The sequence below is a fragment of the Oncorhynchus keta genome, chromosome 19, assembly GCF_023373465.1.
Source record: "Oncorhynchus keta strain PuntledgeMale-10-30-2019 chromosome 19, Oket_V2, whole genome shotgun sequence".
Lineage (NCBI taxonomy): Eukaryota > Metazoa > Chordata > Actinopteri > Salmoniformes > Salmonidae > Oncorhynchus > Oncorhynchus keta.
This window is the reverse complement of record NC_068439.1, coordinates 16,048,436-16,069,350: the sequence shown is the minus strand read 5'-3', so window position 1 is coordinate 16,069,350 and position 20,915 is coordinate 16,048,436. Positions and strand designations below refer to the sequence as shown.

At 46.3% G+C, this 20,915-nt stretch overlaps 1 protein-coding gene and 1 long non-coding RNA gene across 4 annotated transcripts in view; both read right to left on the bottom strand.

Moving 5' to 3' along the window:
* LOC118374311 (collagen alpha-1(XVI) chain-like) overlaps positions 1-20,915 on the bottom strand; it is a 151,176-nt gene that overhangs the window by 111,301 nt on the left and 18,960 nt on the right. For all 3 annotated transcript variants that reach the window (XM_052469745.1, XM_052469747.1, XM_052469746.1), the window contains exons 3-9: positions 20,033-20,101; positions 19,777-19,894; positions 13,542-13,665; positions 10,208-10,489; positions 9,116-9,196; positions 6,913-6,987; positions 3,965-3,997 (exon numbers count right to left, since the gene is read on the bottom strand). In XM_052469745.1, the coding sequence (XP_052325705.1) occupies positions 3,965-3,997; positions 6,913-6,987; positions 9,116-9,196; positions 10,208-10,489; positions 13,542-13,665; positions 19,777-19,894; positions 20,033-20,101 (782 nt within the window). The remainder of the gene's footprint in view (positions 1-3,964; positions 3,998-6,912; positions 6,988-9,115; positions 9,197-10,207; positions 10,490-13,541; positions 13,666-19,776; positions 19,895-20,032; positions 20,102-20,915) is intronic.
* On the bottom strand, positions 11,145-11,791 carry LOC127909261 (uncharacterized). Its single transcript, XR_008070516.1, has 4 exons — positions 11,745-11,791; positions 11,517-11,700; positions 11,335-11,472; positions 11,145-11,242 (listed from the first exon to the last, which is right to left on the bottom strand). It is a non-coding gene; the product is annotated as an uncharacterized LOC127909261 (long non-coding RNA).

Sequence of the window (20,915 nt, the reverse complement as noted above, 5' to 3'; positions counted from 1 at the left end):
AACCACCCAGGCATCCTCAAATACATGTACACACACACAACCACCCAGGCATCCTCAAATACATGTACAGACACAACCACCCAGGCATCCTCAAATACATGTACACACACACACAACCACCCAGGCATCCTCAAATACATGTACACACACACAACCACCCAGGCATCCTCAAATACATGTACAGACACAACCACCCAGGCATCCTCAAATACATGTACACACACACACAACCACCCAGGCATCCTCAAATACATGTTCACACACAACCACCCAGGCATCCTCAAATACATGTACACACACACACAACCACCCAGGCATCCTCAAATACATGCAAACACACAACCACCCAGGCATCCTTAAATACATGCACAAACACACAACCACCCAGGCATCCTCAAATACATGTACACACACAACCACCCAGGCATCCTCAAATACATGTACACACACACAACCACCCAGGCATCCTCAAATACATGCACAAACACACAACCACCCAGGCATCCTCAAATACATGTACACACACACAACCACCCAGGCATCCTCAAATACATGTACACAAACACAACCACCCAGGCATCCTCAAATACATGTACACACACACACAACCACCCAGGCATCCTCAAATACATGCACAAACACACAACCACCCAGGCATCCTCAAATACATGTACACACACACAACCACCCAGGCATCCTCAAATACATGTACACACACACAACCACCCAGGCATCCTCAAATACATGTACACACACACAACCACCCAGGCATCCTCAAATACATGTACACACACACAACCACCCAGGCATCCTCAAATACATGCACACACACACAACCACCCAGGCATCCTCAAATACATGCACAAACACACAACCACCCAGGCATCCTTAAATACATGTACACACACACAACCACCCAGGCATCCTCAAATACATGTACAAACACACAACCACCCAGGCATCCTCAAATACATGTACACACACACACAACCACCCAGGCATCCTCAAATACATGTACACACACACAACCACCCAGGCATCCTCAAATACATGTACAAACACACAACCACCCAGGCATCCTCAAATACATGTACACACACACAACCACCCAGGCATCCTCAAATACATGTACAAACACACAACCACCCAGGCATCCTCAAATACATGTACACACACACACACAACCACCCAGGCATCCTCAAATACATGCACAAACACACAACCACCCAGGCATCCTCAAATACATGTACACACACACACAACCACCCAGGCATCCTCAAATACATGTACACACACACACAACCACCCAGGCATCCTCAAATACATGTACACACACACACACACACAACCCACCCAGGCATCCTCAAATACATGTACACACACACACAACCACCCAGGCATCCTCAAATACATGCACAAACACACAACCACCCAGGCATCCTCAAATACATGTACACAAACACACAACCACCCAGGCATCCTCAAATAAATGTACACACACACACAACCACCCAGGCATCCTCAAATAAATCGGAAGTCGGAAGTTTACATACACCTTAGCCAAATTACATATAAACTCAGTTTTTCCACAATTCCTGACATTTAATCCTGGTAACAATTCCCTGTTTTAGGTCAGTTAGGTTCACCACTTCATTTTAAGAATGTGAAATGTTAGAATAATAGTAGAGAGAATGATTTATTTCAGTTTTTATTTCTTTCATCACATTCCCAGTGGGTAAGAAGTTTACATACACTCAATTAGTATTTGGTAGCATTGCCTTTAAATTGTTTAACTTGGGTCAAAGGTTTCGGGGAGCCTTCCAGGAGCTTAACATAATACATTGGGTGAATGTTGGCACATTCCTCCTGACAGAGCTGGTAACTGAGTCAGGTTTGTAGGCCTCCTTGCTCGCATACTCTTTTTCATTTCTGCCCACAAGTTTTCTATAGGATTGAGGTCAGGGCTTTGTGATGGCCACTCCAATACCTTGACTTTGTTGTCCTTAAGCCATTTTGCCACAACTTAGGAAGTATGCTTGGGATCATTGTCCATTTGGAAGAACCATTTGCGACCAAGCTTTCACTTGAGATTGCTTCAATATATCCACATAATTTTCCAGCCTCATGATGCCATCTATTTTGTGAAGTGCACCAGTCCCTCCTGCAGCAAAGCACCCACACAACATGATGCTGCCACCCCCGTGCTTCACGGTTGGGATGGTGTTCATCAGCTAGCAAGCATCCCCTTTTTTCTTCCAAACTTAACAATGGTCATTTTGGTCAAACAGTTCTATTTTTGTTTCATCAGACCAGAGACATTTTGTCAAAAGTATGATCTTTGTCCCTGTGTGCAGTTGCAAATGGTAGTCAAGCTTTTTTATGGTGGTTTTGGAGCAGTGGCTTCTTCATTGCTGAGCGTTCAGGTTTTGTTGATATAGGACTCGTTTTACTGTGGATATAGATACTTTTGTACCTGTTTCCTCCAGCATCTTCACAAGGTCCTTTGCTGTTGTTCTGGGATTGATTTGCACTTTTCGCACCAAAGTACGTTCATCTCTAGGATACAGAATGTGTCTCCTTCCTGAGCGGTATGACGGCTGCATGGTCCCATGGTGTTTATACTTGCGACCTATTGTTTGTACAGATGAACGTGGTACTTTCAGGCGTTTGGAAATTGCTCCCAAGGATGAACCAGACTTGTGAAGGTCTACAATTTGTTTTCTGAGGTCTTGGCTGAGTTCTTTAGATTTTCCCATGATGCCAAGCAAAGAGTCACTGAGTTTGAAGGTAGGCCTTGAAATACATCCACAGGTATACCTCCAATTGACTCAAATGATGTCAATTAGCGTATCAGAAGCTTGTAAAGCCATGATATAATTTTCTGGAATTTTCCAAGCTGTTTAAAGGCACAGTTAACTTAGTGTATGTAAACTTCTGACCCACTGGAATTGTGATACAGTGAATTATAAGTGAAATAATCTGTCTGTAAACAATTGTTGGAAAAATGACTTGTGACTTGTGTCACGTACAAAGTAGATGTCCTAACCACCTTGCCAAAACTATAGTTTGTTAACAAGATATTGTTGGAGTGGTTGAAAAACGAGTTTTAATGACTCCAACCTAAGTGTACATAAACTTCAGACTTGAACTGTATATACCCCCCACACACACACACACTAATAACTGTGTTGATTCATAGCTGTGAAAGTCTTCCAATAGAGAGAGATCATTCTGTCTCATTATATTCAGTCGTAGTTCCTCTACAGCGACTAGAGCTATGTTTCAACACAGGTAATAACCTGCATTACACTGAGCCATGGGAAATGAGTAAAACATGAGTAAGGACACTAAGGAAGGCAGTAATGGAGTGTCTGGAGTTGTATATGCTACTGCATATGTAAACAGAATTCTGCTACTGTTGGAGAATGACAAAATGAATAGGCAGCAATAGAGCAACTCCCCAGATAGCCAAGGTGTATAATGTTCAAATCACTCCAATGTCAGTAGCAGAGCTGTGTGTGTGTGTGTGTGTGTGTGTGTGTGTGTGTGTGTGTGTGTGTGTGTGTGTGTGTGTGTGTGTGTGTGTGTGTGTGTGTGTGTGTGTGTGTGTGTGCGTGCGTGCGTGCGTGCGTGCGTGCGTGTGTGTGTGTGTGTCACACCATCTGACACTGTTACCCTCCTTCTCTGCCCTTTCTTGGAGTACAGTAACTGAACTGGTATTTGGGTCACCAGCCGCTGGCATAAACAAATACCTTGCTCTGATTGGCCCATACCGCCTACATATGGTCTTTCTGATTGGACGCCAACTGTAAGTCTCTCCTCAGCTTCTTCACTAATATAGGATCAAGGTTGTGGTTGTGTGTATGTGTGCTTGTCTTTCTGTCTTTGTGTGTCTGTGTGCCTGTATGTGTGTGTTTATGCGTGTTTGTGCCTGTGTGTGTGAAAGGGAAAGATTGAAACATACTTTTTCTGCCAGACCCTGGGATCCAAGGATTTCCTGAGAGAGAGAGAGAGAGAGAGGAAGAGGGACATAAACTTGAACTCTGCAATTTTAGAATGCTATGAACCTTTCATGACTTGAACCATTAGAAGACAGGTACACCACTGAACCATTAGAAGACAGGTACAACATTGAACCATTAGAAGACAGGTACAACATTGAACCATTAGAAGACAGGTACAACATTGAACCATTAGAAGACAGGTACAACATTGAACCATTAGAAGACAGGTACAACATTGAACCATTAGAAGACAGGTACAACATTGAACCATTAGAAGACAGGTACAACATTGAACCATTAGAAGACAGGTACAACATTGAACCATTAGAAGACAGGTACAACATTGAACCATTAGAAGACAGGTACAACATTGAACCATTAGAAGACAGGTACAACATTAAACCATTAGAAGACAGGTACAACATTGAACCATTAGAAGACAGGTACAACATTGAACCATTAGAAGACAGGTACAACATTGAACCATTAGAAGACAGGTACAACATTGAACCATTAGAAGACAGGTACAACATTGAACCATTAGAAGACAGGTACAACATTGAACCATTAGAAGACAGGTACAACATTGAACCATTAGAAGACAGGTACAACATTGAACCATTAGAAGACAGGTACAACATTGAACCATTAGAAGACAGGTACAACATTGAACCATTAGAAGACAGGTACAACATTGAACCATTAGAAGACAGGTACAACATTGAACCATTAGAAGACAGGTACAACATTGAACCATTAGAAGACAGGTACAACATTGAACCATTAGAAGACAGGTACAACATTGAACCATTAGAAGACAGGTACAACATTGAACCATTAGAAGACAGGTACAACATTGAACCATTAGAAGACAGGTACAACATTGAACCATTAGAAGACAGGTACAACATTGTTGGACCAACCATGAACCTGCTTCCAGTATGAAAAGTAACAGCTTTTCTTTTCTTTTGAAGACGCAATGGTAATTATGTTGTGACGTGATGCTCTTTGGAAGCCAACATTTAAACAGAATCTAATTAGAATTCTATGGCATATTTTGCAGGTAAATGCACACTACTGAAGCTAGCTGCATCAGCAGCAAAACAGAGAGTGGATGAAGAATGATATCTAAACTGACATACTAGCGTAGATCAGTTGTAATACTGCAGATAGATTGTGGCTTCCATCAGTGTAATTGTCTGCATCATTTCCAATCCCCATATATCATTTTTGATATATATTTTCCCTTAACCCTACCACCCCTCCCCTAATTGGAGTAAACTAATGGGGACCTAGTCAGCCTAGTCAGTTGTACAACTGAATGCACTCAACTGAAATGTGTCTTCCTCATTTAACCCAACCCCTCTGAATCAGAGAGGTGCGGTGGGCTGCCTTAATCGACATCCACGTCTTCCTCATTTAACCCAACCCCTCTGAATCAGAGAGGTGCGGGGGCTGCCTTAATCGACATCCACGTCTTCCTCATTTAACCCAACCCCTCTGAATCAGAGAGGTGCGGTGGGCTGCCTTAATCAACATCCACGTCTTCCTCATTTAACCCAACCCCTCTGAATCAGAGAGGTGCGGTGGGCTGCCTTAATCGACATCCACGTCTTCCTCATTTAACCCAACCCCTCTGAATCAGAGAGGTGCGGTGGGCTGCCTTAATCGACATCCACGTCTTCCTCATTTAACCCAACCCCTCTGAATCAGAGAGGTGCGGGGGCTGCCTTAATCAACATCCACGTCTTCCTCATTTAACCCAACCCCTCTGAATCAGAGAGGTGCGGTGGGCTGCCTTAATCAACATCCACGTCTTCCTCATTTAACCCAACCCCTCTGAATCAGAGAGGTGCGGGGGGCTGCCTTAATCGACATCCACGTCTTCCTCATTTAACCCAACCCCTCTGAATCAGAGAGGTGAGGGGGCTGCCTTAATCGACATCCACGTCTTCCTCATTTAACCCAACCCCTCTGAATCAGAGAGGTGCGGGGGCTGCCTTAATCGACATCCACGTCTTCCTCATTTAACCCAACCCCTCTGAATCAGAGAGGTGCGGGGGCTGCCTTAATCGATAAACACATCTTTGGCGCCCGAGGAACAGTGGATTGCTCAGGGGCAGAACGATTTTTACCTTGTCAGCTTTCGGTTACTGGCCCAACGCTCTAACCAGTAAGCTACTACTAGGTTAAAAGACAACAACACTTCTACTTCCAGATTATACATACTATCTACATTTTATGGACACAGCCAGATGTTTTTACCCAGAGTGCATTTTAAGGAGAAAAATAATAAAAGGAGAAGAAGAGAGGGATGAGGAGAGGTGAAGTTGATCACTAATAAAACCCTGATGCCCAGACAGAGAAAGAGGGAGAGAGAGACTTCCTTATATTGTCCATCGTCGATCATCAGCTGTTATTTCATTGGTTAGCGCTACCACTGCCAGACACAGACCTGCATCTCATTACAAACTCAGACGGCAGTTCAATTCTCTGGGATTGATTACTCCTGTCTGTAGTCTGCCAGAGCTTTGAGTTATTATCAACAGCTCTCCAAAAGACAAACAGCATGCCTAATGAATGGATGAATGGAAAATGATGGCATTAATATAAATCATGACATGAGACAGGATGATTTGGCTTCACAACATAATGAAACAGTATTATCTATCTGGCAATCTAGCACTGTTGCAAGAGTTGAAAAAAATCATATTTCTCAATAGTGTTTGTGGAGGTCATCATGCTACTGTTGATTCCATCAATCTCTCGATTGGTTAGATCACTGATTATTAGGGGAGGACCAATGTATAACAGGAGAACCAATAGAATGTTTTGGTAGAAGCGTTCCCCTACCAGTCAGTACTTGGTGTCGTTGGTCTGCCTGCTGGGATATCTGAGTGTGTATTACCTGGTTAAAGGCAAGGACCGGCTGCTCTAGGTCATTCTCGGCAGCGCGGCGACTCTTGGGGGCGTCAGGGGGGCACTGAGAAAGAGAGAGTGAGAGAGAGCGCAGCCATGGGTCAAAGGTGAAAAGCTAGCCTACAGGTAGCAAACATCAATTGGGGATTGTGTATCGTGAACTGCCTGGAAACATCTGAACTGAAAAGCTAAACTGAAGACAAAGTAATGTAACACTTCATATTTTGAGGGGTTGTGCATGGCAACAAAGGAGATCAACAACAGGAACTTTATGCCCCTCGGACACTCCATGTCTAGCCATAAAATACACCACTCTCTTTGTCAGCTTTCTTTTCAGAACTCTGTTGGCGGGGTGTGTGTGTGTGTGTGTGTGTGTGTGTGTGTGTGTGTGTGTGTGTGTGTGTGTGTGTGTGTGTGTGTGTGTGTGTGTGTGTGTGTGTGTGTGTGTGTGTGTGTGTATGTGCATGTTTGTGTGCAGCTCCTGTTCAAGTTGTAAACACTGCGTGCGAGGAGCCCTGTAGCAGACAGCTCAGAGAGAAGGAGAAGAGGGAGGGTGGTCTGTCTCTTCCTCTCCTCCTCCTCCATACATCACTTCAAGAGGGGTCTGAAAGTCTCCTCGGCTGTTCTGAAGGTGTTCTCTCTCTGTTTGCCGGTCTTTCATACATAGGCCTATATACAGCACTCACACACACACTCACCAACACACGCGAACAAATAAACATGCAAATATAAGCGTGAGGTACACGTCCACATGTGACTCATTTCAGGAAACTAGGCGTATGTCGCGCGTCACTACTTAAACGTAAACATTTTTATCAAAATGCGTTTTTTTGGCAAGTGAACTTTCATGTGCCTGAATAAGAAACGTGTTTGCCATCTGTAAATACAAATACAAGCCTAGTTGGTTTAGCCGCCGATAAAGAAAGGAACCTTCCCACTAGCCATGATTGGTTGAGATAATGAGTGGGCTGGACATGCCGAGAGATGACTTTAGATTGGTCTGCCATGCAGCCCTCGTCTGTCTATAACATGAGCTGGTCAGTTTGTGTAGGTCATCCTTTCTAACACTGCTTTTTTCAACGATATCACGTAGTAACTGCAAAAAGCAAAAGTGTTGTTCCCTGGAGGAATTACAGTATGATTAGCGAAGGAGATGGACAACATTCTGCCCTTTGATTGTAAATGTGCAGACGAAGTCGCCAAAAGAACACACAGACAGACGGCTGTTGTATAAAACATCTGTTTCCGACCATGTTAGTGATGTTGGTGATGTGGACACCAAGGAACTTGAAGCTCTCAACTTGCTCCACTGCAGCCCCGTTGATGAGAATGTGGACGTGCTCGCTCCTCCTTTTCCTGTCGTCCATAATCATCACCTTTGTCTTGATCATGTTGAGGGAGAGGTTGTTGTCCTGGCACCACATGATCAGGTTTCTGATCTCCTCCCTATAGGTTGTCTCATCGTTGTCAGTGATCAGGGCTACCACTGTTATGTCATCGGCAAACTTAACGATGGTGTTGGAGTCGTGCCTGGCCATGCAGTCATGAGTGAACAGGGAGTACAGGAGGGGACTGAGCACGCACCGTTGAGGGGCCCCCGTGTTGAGGATCAGCGTGGCGGATGTGTTGTTACCTACCCTCACCACCTTGGGGCGGCCTGTCAGGAAGTCCAGGATCCAGTTGCAGAGGGAGGTGTTTAGTCCCAGGATCCTTAGCTTAGTGATAAGCTTTGAGGGCTCTATGGTGTTGAACGCTGAGCTGTAGTCAATGAACAGCATTCTCACGTAGGTATTCCTTTTGTCCAGGTGAGAAAGGGCAGTGTGGAGTGCAATAGAGATTGCGTCCTCTGTGGATCTGTTGGGGCGGTATGCAAATTGGAGTGGGTCTATGGTGTCTGGGATGATGGTTTTAATGTGAGCCATGACCAGCCTTTCAAAGCATGAAATGGCTATAGATGTGAGTGCTACGGGCCAGTAGGCATTTAGACAGGTCATCTTGGCACAGGGACTATGCGTGATGGTTGGTGTTTAGAAAGGTTGTGGGAGTGTTGTGTGATGGTTTGTGTGATGGTTGTGGGAGTGTTGTGTAATGGTTGCGGGAGTGTTATGTAATGGTTGTGGGAGTGTTGTGTGTTGGTTTGGGAGTGTTGCGTGATGGTTGTGGGAGTGTTGTTTGATGGTTGGTGTTCTCACCCTAGCACCAGGTATCTCACAGCAGGACTCCTGAATGGCCAGGGAGGCGTCACAATACACCATCACCTGCTGAATGTCCATCTGAGAGACAAGAGAGACGCAGAAGACAGGGGGCAGGGAGAAAAAGTAAGAGAGCGAGAGAAAGAGAGAGAAAGAGCAAGAGAGAAAGAGGGGGAGAGAAATATTGTTTGAGACAGCTCACTACAACCCCCCTTCTACAGCCATGACCATCACCCTCAAATATCCCTCGTCCCGCCCTTTACACATCTTCCCTCCTCCCACCCTCTACACCTCTCACTCCATATCTCCCCTCCTCCCCCCATCTCTCCCTCCTCCCCCCGCTCCACCATTCCCTCCATCTCTCCCCTCCTCCCCCCGCTCCACCATTCCCTCCATCTCTCCCCTCCTCCCCCGCTCCACCATTCCCTCCATCTCTCCCCTCCACCATTCCCTCCATCTCTCCCCTCCTCCCCCGCTCCACCATTCCCTCCATCTCTCCCTCCTCCCCCGCTCCACCATTCCCTCCATCTCTCCCCTCCTCCCCCCGCTCCACCATTCCCTCCATCTCTCCCCTCCTCCCCCCGCTCCACCATTCCCTCCATCTCTCCCTCCTCCCCCCGCTCCACCATTCCCTCCATCTCTCCCCTCCTCCCACCCTCTACACATCTCCCTCCATCTCTCCCCTCCTCCCACCCTCTACACCTCTCCCTCCATCTCTCCCCCCGCTCCACCATTCCCTCCATTTCTCCCCTCCTCCCACCCTCTCCACCTCTACATCTCCCCTCCTCCCCCCATCTCTCCCCTCCTCCCCCCGCTCCACCTCTCCCTCCATATATGCCCCCCTCCCACATCTCCCTCCATATCTGCCCTCCTCCCACCCTCTCCATCCATCTCTCCCCTCCTCCCATCTCAACCTCTCCCTCCATTTCTCCCCTCCTCCCACCCTCTACACCTCTCCTTCCAGCTCTCCCCTCCTCCCACCCTCTCCCTCCATCTCTCTACTCCCCACATACAGGTTAACCCAACCCAATCTCCCAACTTCCCACCACAATAACCCCCATCCTCTCCTTTCCTGGCCCTCCACCTCCATACCTCCACAGCGGCAGCATCTGTTGCTCTGATGCCCAGTAGGGTGTGTCCCTTGGTCGATAGCTCTCCACGGGGCTCCAGGGGCTTGGTCTGGATGGAGCTGCAGTCTACATGTAGAGAGGCTGCCCTCTGCTGGACGCTGAGGGCCAGTTTGTGCCAACCACTGTCCAGGATAGACTCCACGCCCTCCCCCCTGAACACACACCCAACTGGCTCACCCAGGGGGTCGGCCCCCCGTGCACGCAGGGACAGGGTGGCATCAGGGCCATTCAGGTCAAGGGAGAACTGGGGGAGTGGGGGAGGATGGTTGGGAGAAGAAAGGAGGAGAGAGGGAGAGTTGGGGAGAGGAGACAGGAAAAAACAGTTGGGTCATTATCCATTTCTGATTGGGAAAGAACACCTCTCACCTCCTCCCTCGTTCCTCTTCCCTTGTTCCTACCACTATAGTGTCTACAGAGCTGAAGGAATATTGTAGGTATTGCTGAAGCCAATGGTTCATTGAATAGGTCTATCCATTCCCAAGCAATAATCCACCATGAGAAGGAGCTACAGACAGAAGTCCAGTACAGTACTATGCTTTGGGTCTCAAAGTGGGCTACATAGAACACTGCAAAGTTAACAAAAACATGGACAAAGGCAACTAATTATTGCCCATGAAAACACACAATCAATCATGTATAACGAGTTGGTTTGCCCTCAATTCATCCTATACATGCTGAATAGCGTTTAAATTTGTTTGCAGATTGATTATAGATGTGAGAGACACTCTTCATCATAGAAGTAAGATGAATAATAATGAGAATAATAACGAGAATAATAATGAGAATGATAATGAGAGAACAACAGAAACAGAGAGAGGAGAAGACAAAGGGAGGATAGAGTGGAGAGATGGAGGACAGGACCTAGGAGGGGTGGAAAGAGAGAGTGGAGAGATGGAGGACAGGACCTAGGAGGGGTGGAAAGAGAGAGAGAGGAGAGATGGAGGACAGGACCTAGGAGGGGTGGAAAGAGAGAGAGAGGAGAGATGGAGGACAGGACCTAGGAGGGGTGGAAAGAGAGAGAGAGGAGAGATGGAGGACAGGAGACAGGAGGGGTGGAAAGAGAGAGAGAGGAGAGATGGAGGACAGGACCTAGGAGGGGTGGAAAGAGAGAGAGAGGAGAGATGGAGGACAGGACCTAGGAGGGGTGGAAAGAGAGAGAGAGGAGAGATGGAGGACAGGACCTAGGAGGGGTGGAAAGAGAGAGAGAGGAGAGATGGAGGACAGGACCTAGGAGGGGTGGAAAGAGAGAGTGGAGAGATGGAGGACAGGACCTAGGAGGGGTGGAAAGAGAGAGAGAGGAGAGATGGAGGACAGGACCTAGGAGGGGTGGAAAGAGAGAGAGAGGAGAGATGGAGGACAGGACCTAGGAGGGGTGGAAAGAGAGAGAGAGGAGAGATGGAGGACAGGACCTAGGAGGGGTGGAAAGAGAGAGAGAGGAGAGATGGAGGACAGGACCTAGGAGGGGTGGAAAGAGAGAGAGGAGAGATGGAGGACAGGACCTAGGAGGGGTGGAAAGAGAGAGAGAGGAGAGATGGAGGACAGGACCTAGGAGGGGTGGAAAGAGAGAGAGAGAGAGGAGAGATGGAGGACAGGAGACAGGAGGAGTGGAAAGAGAGAGAGAGGAGAGATGGAGGACAGGAGACAGGGGTGGAAAGAGAGAGAGAGGAGATGGAGGACAGGAGACAGGGGGGGTGGGAAGAGAGAGAGTGGAGAAATGAAGGACAGGAGATAGGATGGGTGGAAAGAGAGAGAGAGGAGAGATGAAAGACATGACATAGGAGTGGAAAGAGAGGATGTCGATGGAGGACAGGCGATATGAGGGGGTAGAAAGAGATAGAGAGGAGAAATGAAGGAAGGAGCAGAAAATAGATGGGGTATGCAGGGAGGAATAGAGGAGGAGCCAGAAGCCATGGATTACAGGCAACATTCACACTGAGCTAAAGGGTAGAGCTGCCGCTTTCAAGGTGAGGGACTCTAACACGGAAGCTTACAAGAAATCCCGCTATGCCCTGTGACTAACCATCAAACAGGCAATGCGTCAATACAGGGCTAAGATTCAATCATACTACACCGGCTCCGACGCTCGTCGGATGTGGCAGGACTTGCAAACTATTACAGACTACAAAGGGAAGCATAGCCACGAGTTGCCCAGTGACACGAGCCTACCAGATGAGCGAAATCACGTCTATGCTCGATTCAAGGCAAGCAACACTGAGGCATGCATGAGAGCATCAGCTGTTTCGGACGACTGTGTGATCACGCTCTCCATAGCCGACGTGAGTAAGACCTTTAAACAGGTCAACATGCACAAGGCTGCGGGGCCAGATGGATTACCAGGACGTGTGCTCCATGCATGTGCTGACCAGCTGGCAGGTGTCTTCACCGACATTTTCAACATGTCCCTGATTGAGTCTGTAATACCAACATGCTTCAAGCAGACCACCATAGTCCCTGTGCCCAAGAACACAAAGGCAACCTGCCTTAATGACTACTGACCCGTTGCACTCACAACCGTAGCCATGAAGTGCTTTGAAAGGTTGGTAATGGCTCACATCAACACCATTATCCCAGAAACTCTAGACCCACTCCAATTTGCATACCGTCCAAACAGATCCACAGATGATGCTATCTCTATTGCACTCCACACTGCCCTTTCCCACCTGGACAAAAGGAACACCTATGTGAGAATGCTGTTCATTGACTACAGCTCAGCGTTCAACACCATAGTGCACTCAAAGCTCATTACTAAGCTAAGGATCCTGGGACTAAACACCTCCGTCTGCAACTGGATCCTAGACTTCCTGACAGGCCGACCCAGGTGGTGAGGGTAGGTAGCAACACATCTGCCACGCTGATCCTCAACACTGGAGCTCCCCAGGGGTGCATGCTCAGTCCTCTCCTGTACTCCCTGATCACCCATGACTGCATGGCCAGGCACGACTCCAACACCATCATTAAGTTGGCTGACGACACAACAGTGGTAGGCCTGATCACCAACAACGACGAGACAGCCTATAGGGAGGAGGTCAGAGACCTGGCCGGGTGATGCCAGAATAACAACCTATACCTCAACGTAACCAAGACTAAGGAGATGATTGTGGACTACAGGAAAAGGAGCACCGAGCACGTCCCTATTCTCATCGACGGGGCTGTAGTGGAGCAGGTTGAGAGATTCAAATTCCTTGGTGTCCACATCAACAACAAACTAGATTGGTCCAAACACACCAAGCCAGTCGTGAAAATGGCACGACAAAGCCTACCCCCAGGAAACTAAAAATGAAAAGAGGAGTGTATACCTGTGGGTATCCCTGTTCATCAGAGATCTGGAAGAGGTAGATGTTGTCCCTCAGTGTTTTTTTCTTGAGGAGTAAAGTGAAGACCAGCGTGAACTCATCAGGAAGACCATGGGGGAACACCTGACTGAGAAAACACACTGTTAGACACACAAACGGATATACAAAAATATGCACACTAATAGACATCACAAATAGACATACACACAACACACACATACTGTACATACAGGCACACACACACACACACACACACACACACACACACACACACACACACACACACACACACACACACACACACACACACACACACACACACACACACACACACACACACCAAGTGTGTGTATGTTTGCACTGAGACAGAGAGACAGGCAGGGAGATATACAGAACATGAGTGTGTGCGTTGCTGTGTGTGTGTTCGTGTGTGTGTGTTCGTGTGTGTGTGTGTGTGTGTGTGTGTGTGTGTGTGTGTGTGTGTGTGTGTGTGTGTGTGTGTGTGTGTGTGTGTGTGTGTGTGTGTGTGTGTGTGTGTGTGTGCCTGTATGTACAGTATGTGTGTGTTGTGTGTATGTCTATTTGTGATGTCTATTAGTGTGCATATTTTGTGTGTGGCCAGTGCTATAATGGAGAAATGGTAGATAGTAACCCCTGACAATTATTATCATAGAGGTAAAGATAGAGATAAAGGTAGAGGTAACGGTAGGGGTGGAGGAAAAGGTATAGGCAGGGGTAGAGCTAAAGGTAGAGTTAGAGGAAGAGGTAGAGGTAAATGCAGAGGTAGAGGTATAGGTAAAGGCAGAGGTGAGAGAGAGGTAGAAGTAGAGATAGAGGTAGAGGTAGAGATAGAGGTAGAGGCAGAGGTAGAGGCAGAAGTAGAGGTAGAGGTAAAGGCAGAGGTGAGAGAGAGAGAGAGAGAGAGAGGTAGAGGTAGAGGTAAAGGCAGAGGTGAGAGAGAGAGAGGGAGAGAGGTAGAGGTAGAGGTAGAGATAGAGGTAGAGGCAGAAGTAGAAGCAGAAGTAGAGGTAGAGGTAAAGGCAGAGGTAGAGGTAAAGGCAGAGGTAGAGGTAAAGGCAGAGGTAGAGGTAAAGGCAGAGGTAGAGGCAGAGATAGAGGAAAAGGCAGAGGTAGAGGCAGAGGTGAGAGAGAGGTAGAGGTAGAGATAGAGGTAGAGATAAATGCAGAAGTAGAAGCAGAAGTCGAGGTAGAGATAGTGGTATGTGCAGAAGTAGAAGCAGAAGTTGACGTAGAGGTAAAGGCAGGGGTAGAGATTATAATCACAGCCGTATATATTCCCCCCCAAGCAGACACATCGATGGCCCTGAACAAACTTTATTTGACTCTTTGCAAACTGGAAACCACATATCCTGAGGCTGCATTCATTGTAGCTGGGGATTTTAACAAGGCTAATCTGAAAACAAGACTCCCTAAATTGTATCAGCATATCGATTGCGCAACCAGGGCTGGTAAAACCTTGGATCATTGTTATTCTAACTTCCGCAACGTATTTAAGGCCTTCCCCCACCCTCCTTTCGGAAAACTCACATTAACATCTGCTAACCATGTGTATGCGACAAATACATTTGATTTGATTTGATTTAGAGGTAAAGGCAGAAGTAGAGGCAGAGGTGAGAGAGAGGTAGAGGTCGCGATAGAGGTAGAGGTAAGGCAGAAGTAGAAGTAGAGGTCGAGGTAAAGGCAGAGGTAGAGGCAGAAGTAGAGGCATAGGTAAAGGCAGAGGTAGAGGTAAAGGCAGAGGTAGATGTAGAGGAAAAGGTGAGGTAGAGGTAGAGATAGAGGTAGAGGCAGTGGTAAAGGCAGAGGTAGATGTAGAGGTAAAGGCAGAGGTAAAGGCAGAGGTAGAGGCAGAAGTAGAGGAAAAAGTGAGGTAGAGGTAGAGATAGAGGCAGTGGTAAAGGCAGAGGTAATAATAATAGGTAGAGGTGGAGGCAGAGGTGAGAGAGGGGTAGAGGTAGTGATAGAGGAAGAGGTAAATGCAGAAGTAGAAGCAGAAGTAGAGGTAAAGGCAGAGGTAGAGGTAGAGGCAGAGGTGAGAGAGGGGTAGAGGTAGTGATAGAGGAAGAGGTAAATGCAGAAGTAGAAGCAGAAGTAGAGGTAAAGGCAGAGGTAGAGGTAAAGACAGAGGTAGAGGTAAGGTAAGGCAGAAGTAGAAGTAGAGGTCGAGGTAAAGGCAGAGGTAGAGGCAGAAGTAGAGGTATAGGTAAAGGCAGAGGTAGAGGTAAAGGCAGAGGTAGATGTAGAGGTAAAGGCAGAGGTAGAGGCAGAAGTAGAGGTATAGGTAAAGGCAGAAGTAGAGGTAAAGGCAGAGGTAGATGTAGAGGTAGAGGCAGAGGTAGAGGCAGAGGTGAGAGAGAGGTAGAGGTAAATGTAGAGGTAAAAGCAGAGGTAGAGGCAGAGGTGAGAGAGAGGTAGAGGTAAATGTAGAGGTAAAAGCAGAGGTAGAGGCAGAGGTAGAGAAAAATGTGAGATAGAGATAGAGGTAGAGGTAAAGGCAAAAGTAGAGGTATAGTTAAAGGCAGAGGTAGAGGTGGAGGTAAAGGCAGGGGTTGGTAGAGGTAGAGCTAAAGGCAGAAGTAGAGGTATAGTTAAAGGCAGAGGTAGAGGTGGAGGTAAAGGCAGGGGATTGGTAGAGGTAGAGGTAGAGACAGAGTTGAGAGAAGGTAGAGGTAGTGGTGAGAGGAGTTGTAACAGTGTCATTCCAAAAGCCAACATCTGTGCTTCACTCCCTCTCACCCTTGACCTGAAGTTTTACTAGATTAACAACAAACACACATGCATTTTAGGACACACACATTCACGCAAAAAAAATACACTAACACACACACACATGCTTGTGCACACACAGACAGAAACACAAATCAATCAGACAGATTCAGACTTCCCCCACTCAGAAGCGGAAGTTACACACTGCTGTTCACCTCATCAGAGAGAGAGAGAGAGAGAGAGAGAGAGAGAGAGAGAGAGAGAGAGAGAGAGAGAGAGAGAGAGAGAGAGAGAGAGAGAGAGAGAGAGAGAGAGAGAGAGAGAGAGAGAGAGAGAGAGTAAAATAAAGAAAGAAATAACCCTTTTGGGATCCAGTTTAAAACTCTTTTGGGTTCTCTCCAGAACCCTCTGTGGAAAAAAATAGTTCTACCTTGAACCAAAAACAGCTCTTCAAAGTGTTCTATAGGGACAGCTGAAGAACCCTTTTAAGTTCTAGGTAGAACCTTTATTTAAGAGTGCAGGTCTACTTTCATAACGCTCCTATCAAACTCTTACTAGGAATTATGTCATGACATTTTAAAAGACGGAGGAACAGTGGAGCTGTGCCAGTCTGAGCGACACACACACACACACACACACACACACACACACACACACACACACACACACACACACACACACACACACACACACACACACACACACACACACACACACACACACACACACACACACACACACACACACACACGTATACAAAGTGTTTTAAATCAGAGGGGAGGAATCTGCTCACAGACAGCCTCTTATCCTTCACTTTATTTATGTGGGAGGGGAGAGAGAGGGAGAAAAAGAAGAATAGCAGATGTTTCCATATGTATGTATTTATTTAGAGAGGGATGAGGGGGAAGGGATGAGAGAGAGAGAGAGAGAGAGAGAGAGAGAGAGGGGAGAGAGAGAGAGAAGAGAGAGAGAGAGAGAGAGAGAGAAGAGAGAGAGAGAGAGAGAGAGAGAAGAGAGAGAGAGAGAAAGAGAGAGAGAGAGAGAGAGAAAGAGAGAGAGAGAGAGAAGAGAGAGAGAGAAAGAGAGAAAGAGAGAAAGAGAGAAAGAGAGAGAGAGAGAGAGAGAGAGAGAGAGAGAGAGAGAGAGAGAGAGAGAGAGAGGAGAGAGGGGAGAGAGAGAGAGGAGAGAGAAGAGAGGGGAGAGAGAGAGAGGAGAGAGAGAGAGAGGAGAGAGAGAGAGAGAGGAGGAGAGAGAGAGAGAGAGATTATTGTTTATTTCACTTTTGTATATTATCTACTTCACTTGCTTTGGCAATGTTAGCATATGTTTCCCATGCCAATAAAGCCCATTGAATTGAATTGAATTGAGTGAGAGAGAAAAGAACACTCAAGTGTTGTCTGAAGAAAGTGTGTTTAAATAAGAGAACTTTCCATCTCACAACCAACAGTATTATGACTCCTAGTGCAATCAGATCAGATACATATATGTTTATTGTCACATACACAGGAGCAGTGAAGTGTGTTGTTTTATAGGGTAAGCTATATTAGTACAGTGCCAAAGTACCACATGAAAAACTCCCAAAAGGAAAAAGTCTCTTCATTGTATTGGGATCGAAACAGCCTGAGGATGTTTCTCTTGGCAGTCAAAGCTACTGATTTCCTGACCTGCTAAATTCTGTCTGTATATCCAGAGTGACTCAAGACATTATTAACGCTGTGACACATTGAGCACACAACGTCTGCTCTAAAATTACGTGCAGGGGGAGATATACTGTACTAGTCAAGAGTTTGGACACACATACTCATTCAAGGGTTTTTCTTTATTTTTACTATTTTATACATTGTAGAATAATAGTGAAGACATCAACACTATGAAATAACACATATGGAATCACGTAGTAAGCAAAAAAAAGTGTGAAACAAATCAAAATCTATTTTAGATTTTAGATTCTTCAAAGTAGCCACCCTTTGCCTTGATGACAGCTTTGCACACTTTTATTTAACCTTTATTTTACTACATAAAGGTATGCTTACTCTGCTGGCATCTTGACACAGTTTATGTCCTCATTTGCAATGCAAACCATAACGAATTACTATGGGAATAAATGGAAGAGGCAAGTGGAAGGGGGAAAGTAAGGAACTTCTCTGTCGGCCCTGGAGGGCTTGTGAAAACATGTTTTCACCAGGGCTATTAGCAGGACAATAGACACGATGTGGTCCCAAAAACACCTCTCTGGCATAGGGTCCAGCATATCTCTTGATGATGATCGGGCTCGGGCCGATTCCGGTTTGAGTTATCTGGCCTAAATGTTTTACTTGGGTCTCGGGCGGATTGGGGCGACTCTCTGGCAGATGATTACACGGGCTGCTTTATATAATTAACAGTTCATTATTTATTTATTTTTTCCATATTCTCTCACTGTTTCTGTGATCAAAACATAAAATTAACATTTAAATGAAATACTTTAAGAGTCCTGCTTAAGTAGTATTTTAGTATTTTGATACTTTGTGCAAGGCAATTGATCAGCATTGGTGATCAGCACCTTTGTGGATGGAGCCTCCTGAGTGGCGCAGTGGTCTAAGACACTGCATCGCAGTGCAACCTGCATTGCTACAGATGTTGGTTCCAGCCATGACCGGGAGACCCATGAGGCGAAGCACAATTGGCCCAGCGTCATCTGGGTTAAGGGAGGGCTTGGCCCTCTTAAAACAGGGAGAGAAAATAAGCGTAGTGTGGTTGTGAAATTTTGAATGAAGTGTTTGGTTTTGCAAGAGATGTGTGACGTTTTGCATGTTGTGTGTGTAGAGTCTACAGAAAAGGAGCCATAGTTTCAGAAATCATGTGGAAGCAATTGAAATCATGTGGAAGCAATTGTCAAAAATTGTCAATAACGTGCCATAGAATCCTGCAGCAGTCTGCAAGGTGCGCTGCAGTATGACGCTACTTTTACAAGAACAACAACTGTACCTAGGGGGGACCAGGGTACTAGGGGGGACCAGGGTACTAGGGGGGACCAGGGTACCAGGGGGACTTCACCCCAGAGCCAACACTGTTAAGGTTGCCACATGTGTATTTACACACAGATTAGCCACAGCAAACGTTGGTTTCACAGACATACTGTTCAAACAGCATCCACCTCCACTCACACACTAAGTGGCGGGAAAAGAGAGAGAGCTGGAGGGAGAGAGAGAGAGAGACAGAGATGTAGTGATGGAGGGATGAGGACATACAGTGCTCTCAGTGGAGCTGAAGAGATGGGAAAAGAGAGAGTGGGAGGGTAATGAGAGACAGAGATGTAGTGATGGAGGGATGAGGACATACAGTGCTCTCTGTGGAGCTGAAGAGATGGGAAAAGAGAGAGTAGGAGGGTAATGAGAGAGACAGACAGACAGACAGACAGACAGACAGACAGACAGACAGACAGACAGACAGACAGACAGACAGACAGACACATAACGAGAGAGATAGAGAGAGAGTGGGCGGTAGTAATGTTAGAGGGATGAGGACCTACTCTGTGGGGTGAATGAGTGCTGTCTTGCCCAGTCGGAGGATAACAGGCCCTCGGGGGTTACGGATCTTCTTGACTGAAGGAGTCTTGAGCAGGGAGAAGCGCCGCACCAGATTGTAACCTGCATCACATCCATCACAACATGAATCCCCAGGCAAGGCAGACTAATCAGAGAGGAGCCCCAGTAGATCACAAAGGATCAACAAAGGAAGTAGTACTGTCTTGTGTGGTGTGTGTGTATTGTGTGTGTGTTATTTACCTGTGATGTTGTGTCTGGCAGTCTGAGGGAACTTCCAGTCATCTACCTGTTGGGAGGGGCATCGTACTTCTGGAGAGAGAGGATGAGAGAGAGGAGAGTAAAAAAAGGGATGAACAGAACAAAATACTGTACATACAGTTCAATAGATGCACGTCAAAATACACATGAAGAACAAGTAAATGAATGAATGGAAACAGAGCGTGGTAAAAACATGATATAACAACACATCCTCTGTCCAGTGTCTGTGTTCTTTTGCCCATCTTAATCTTTTATTTTTATTGGCCAGTTTGAGATATGGCTTTTTCTATGCAACTCTGCTTAGAAGGCCAGCATCCCAGAGTCGAGTCTTTACTGTTGACATTGAGACTGGTGTTTTGCGGGTACTATTTAACAAAGCTGCCAGTTGAGGACTTGTGAGGCTTCTGTTTCTGAAACTAGACACTCTAATGCACTTGTCCTCTTGCTCAGTTGTTCACCGGAGCCTCCCACTCCTCTTTCTCTTCTGGTTAGAGACAGTTCGCACTGTTCTGTGAAGGGTGTAGTACACAGCGCTGTACGAGATCCTTGGCAATTTCTAGCATGGAATAGCCTTCATTTCTCAGAACGAGAATAGACTGGTGAGTTTCAGAAGAAAATGATTTGTCTCTGACCATTTCGAGCCTGTAATCGAGCCCACAAATGCTGATGCTCCAGATACTCAACTAGTCTAAAGAAGGGCAGATTTATTGCTTCTTTAATCAGAACAACAGTTTTCAGCTGTGCTAACATAATTGCAAAAGGGTTTTCTAATGATCAGTTAGCCTTTTAAAATAATAAACTTGGATTAGCTAACACACCGGACCATTGTAACACAGGAGTGATGGTTGCTGATAATGGGCCTCTG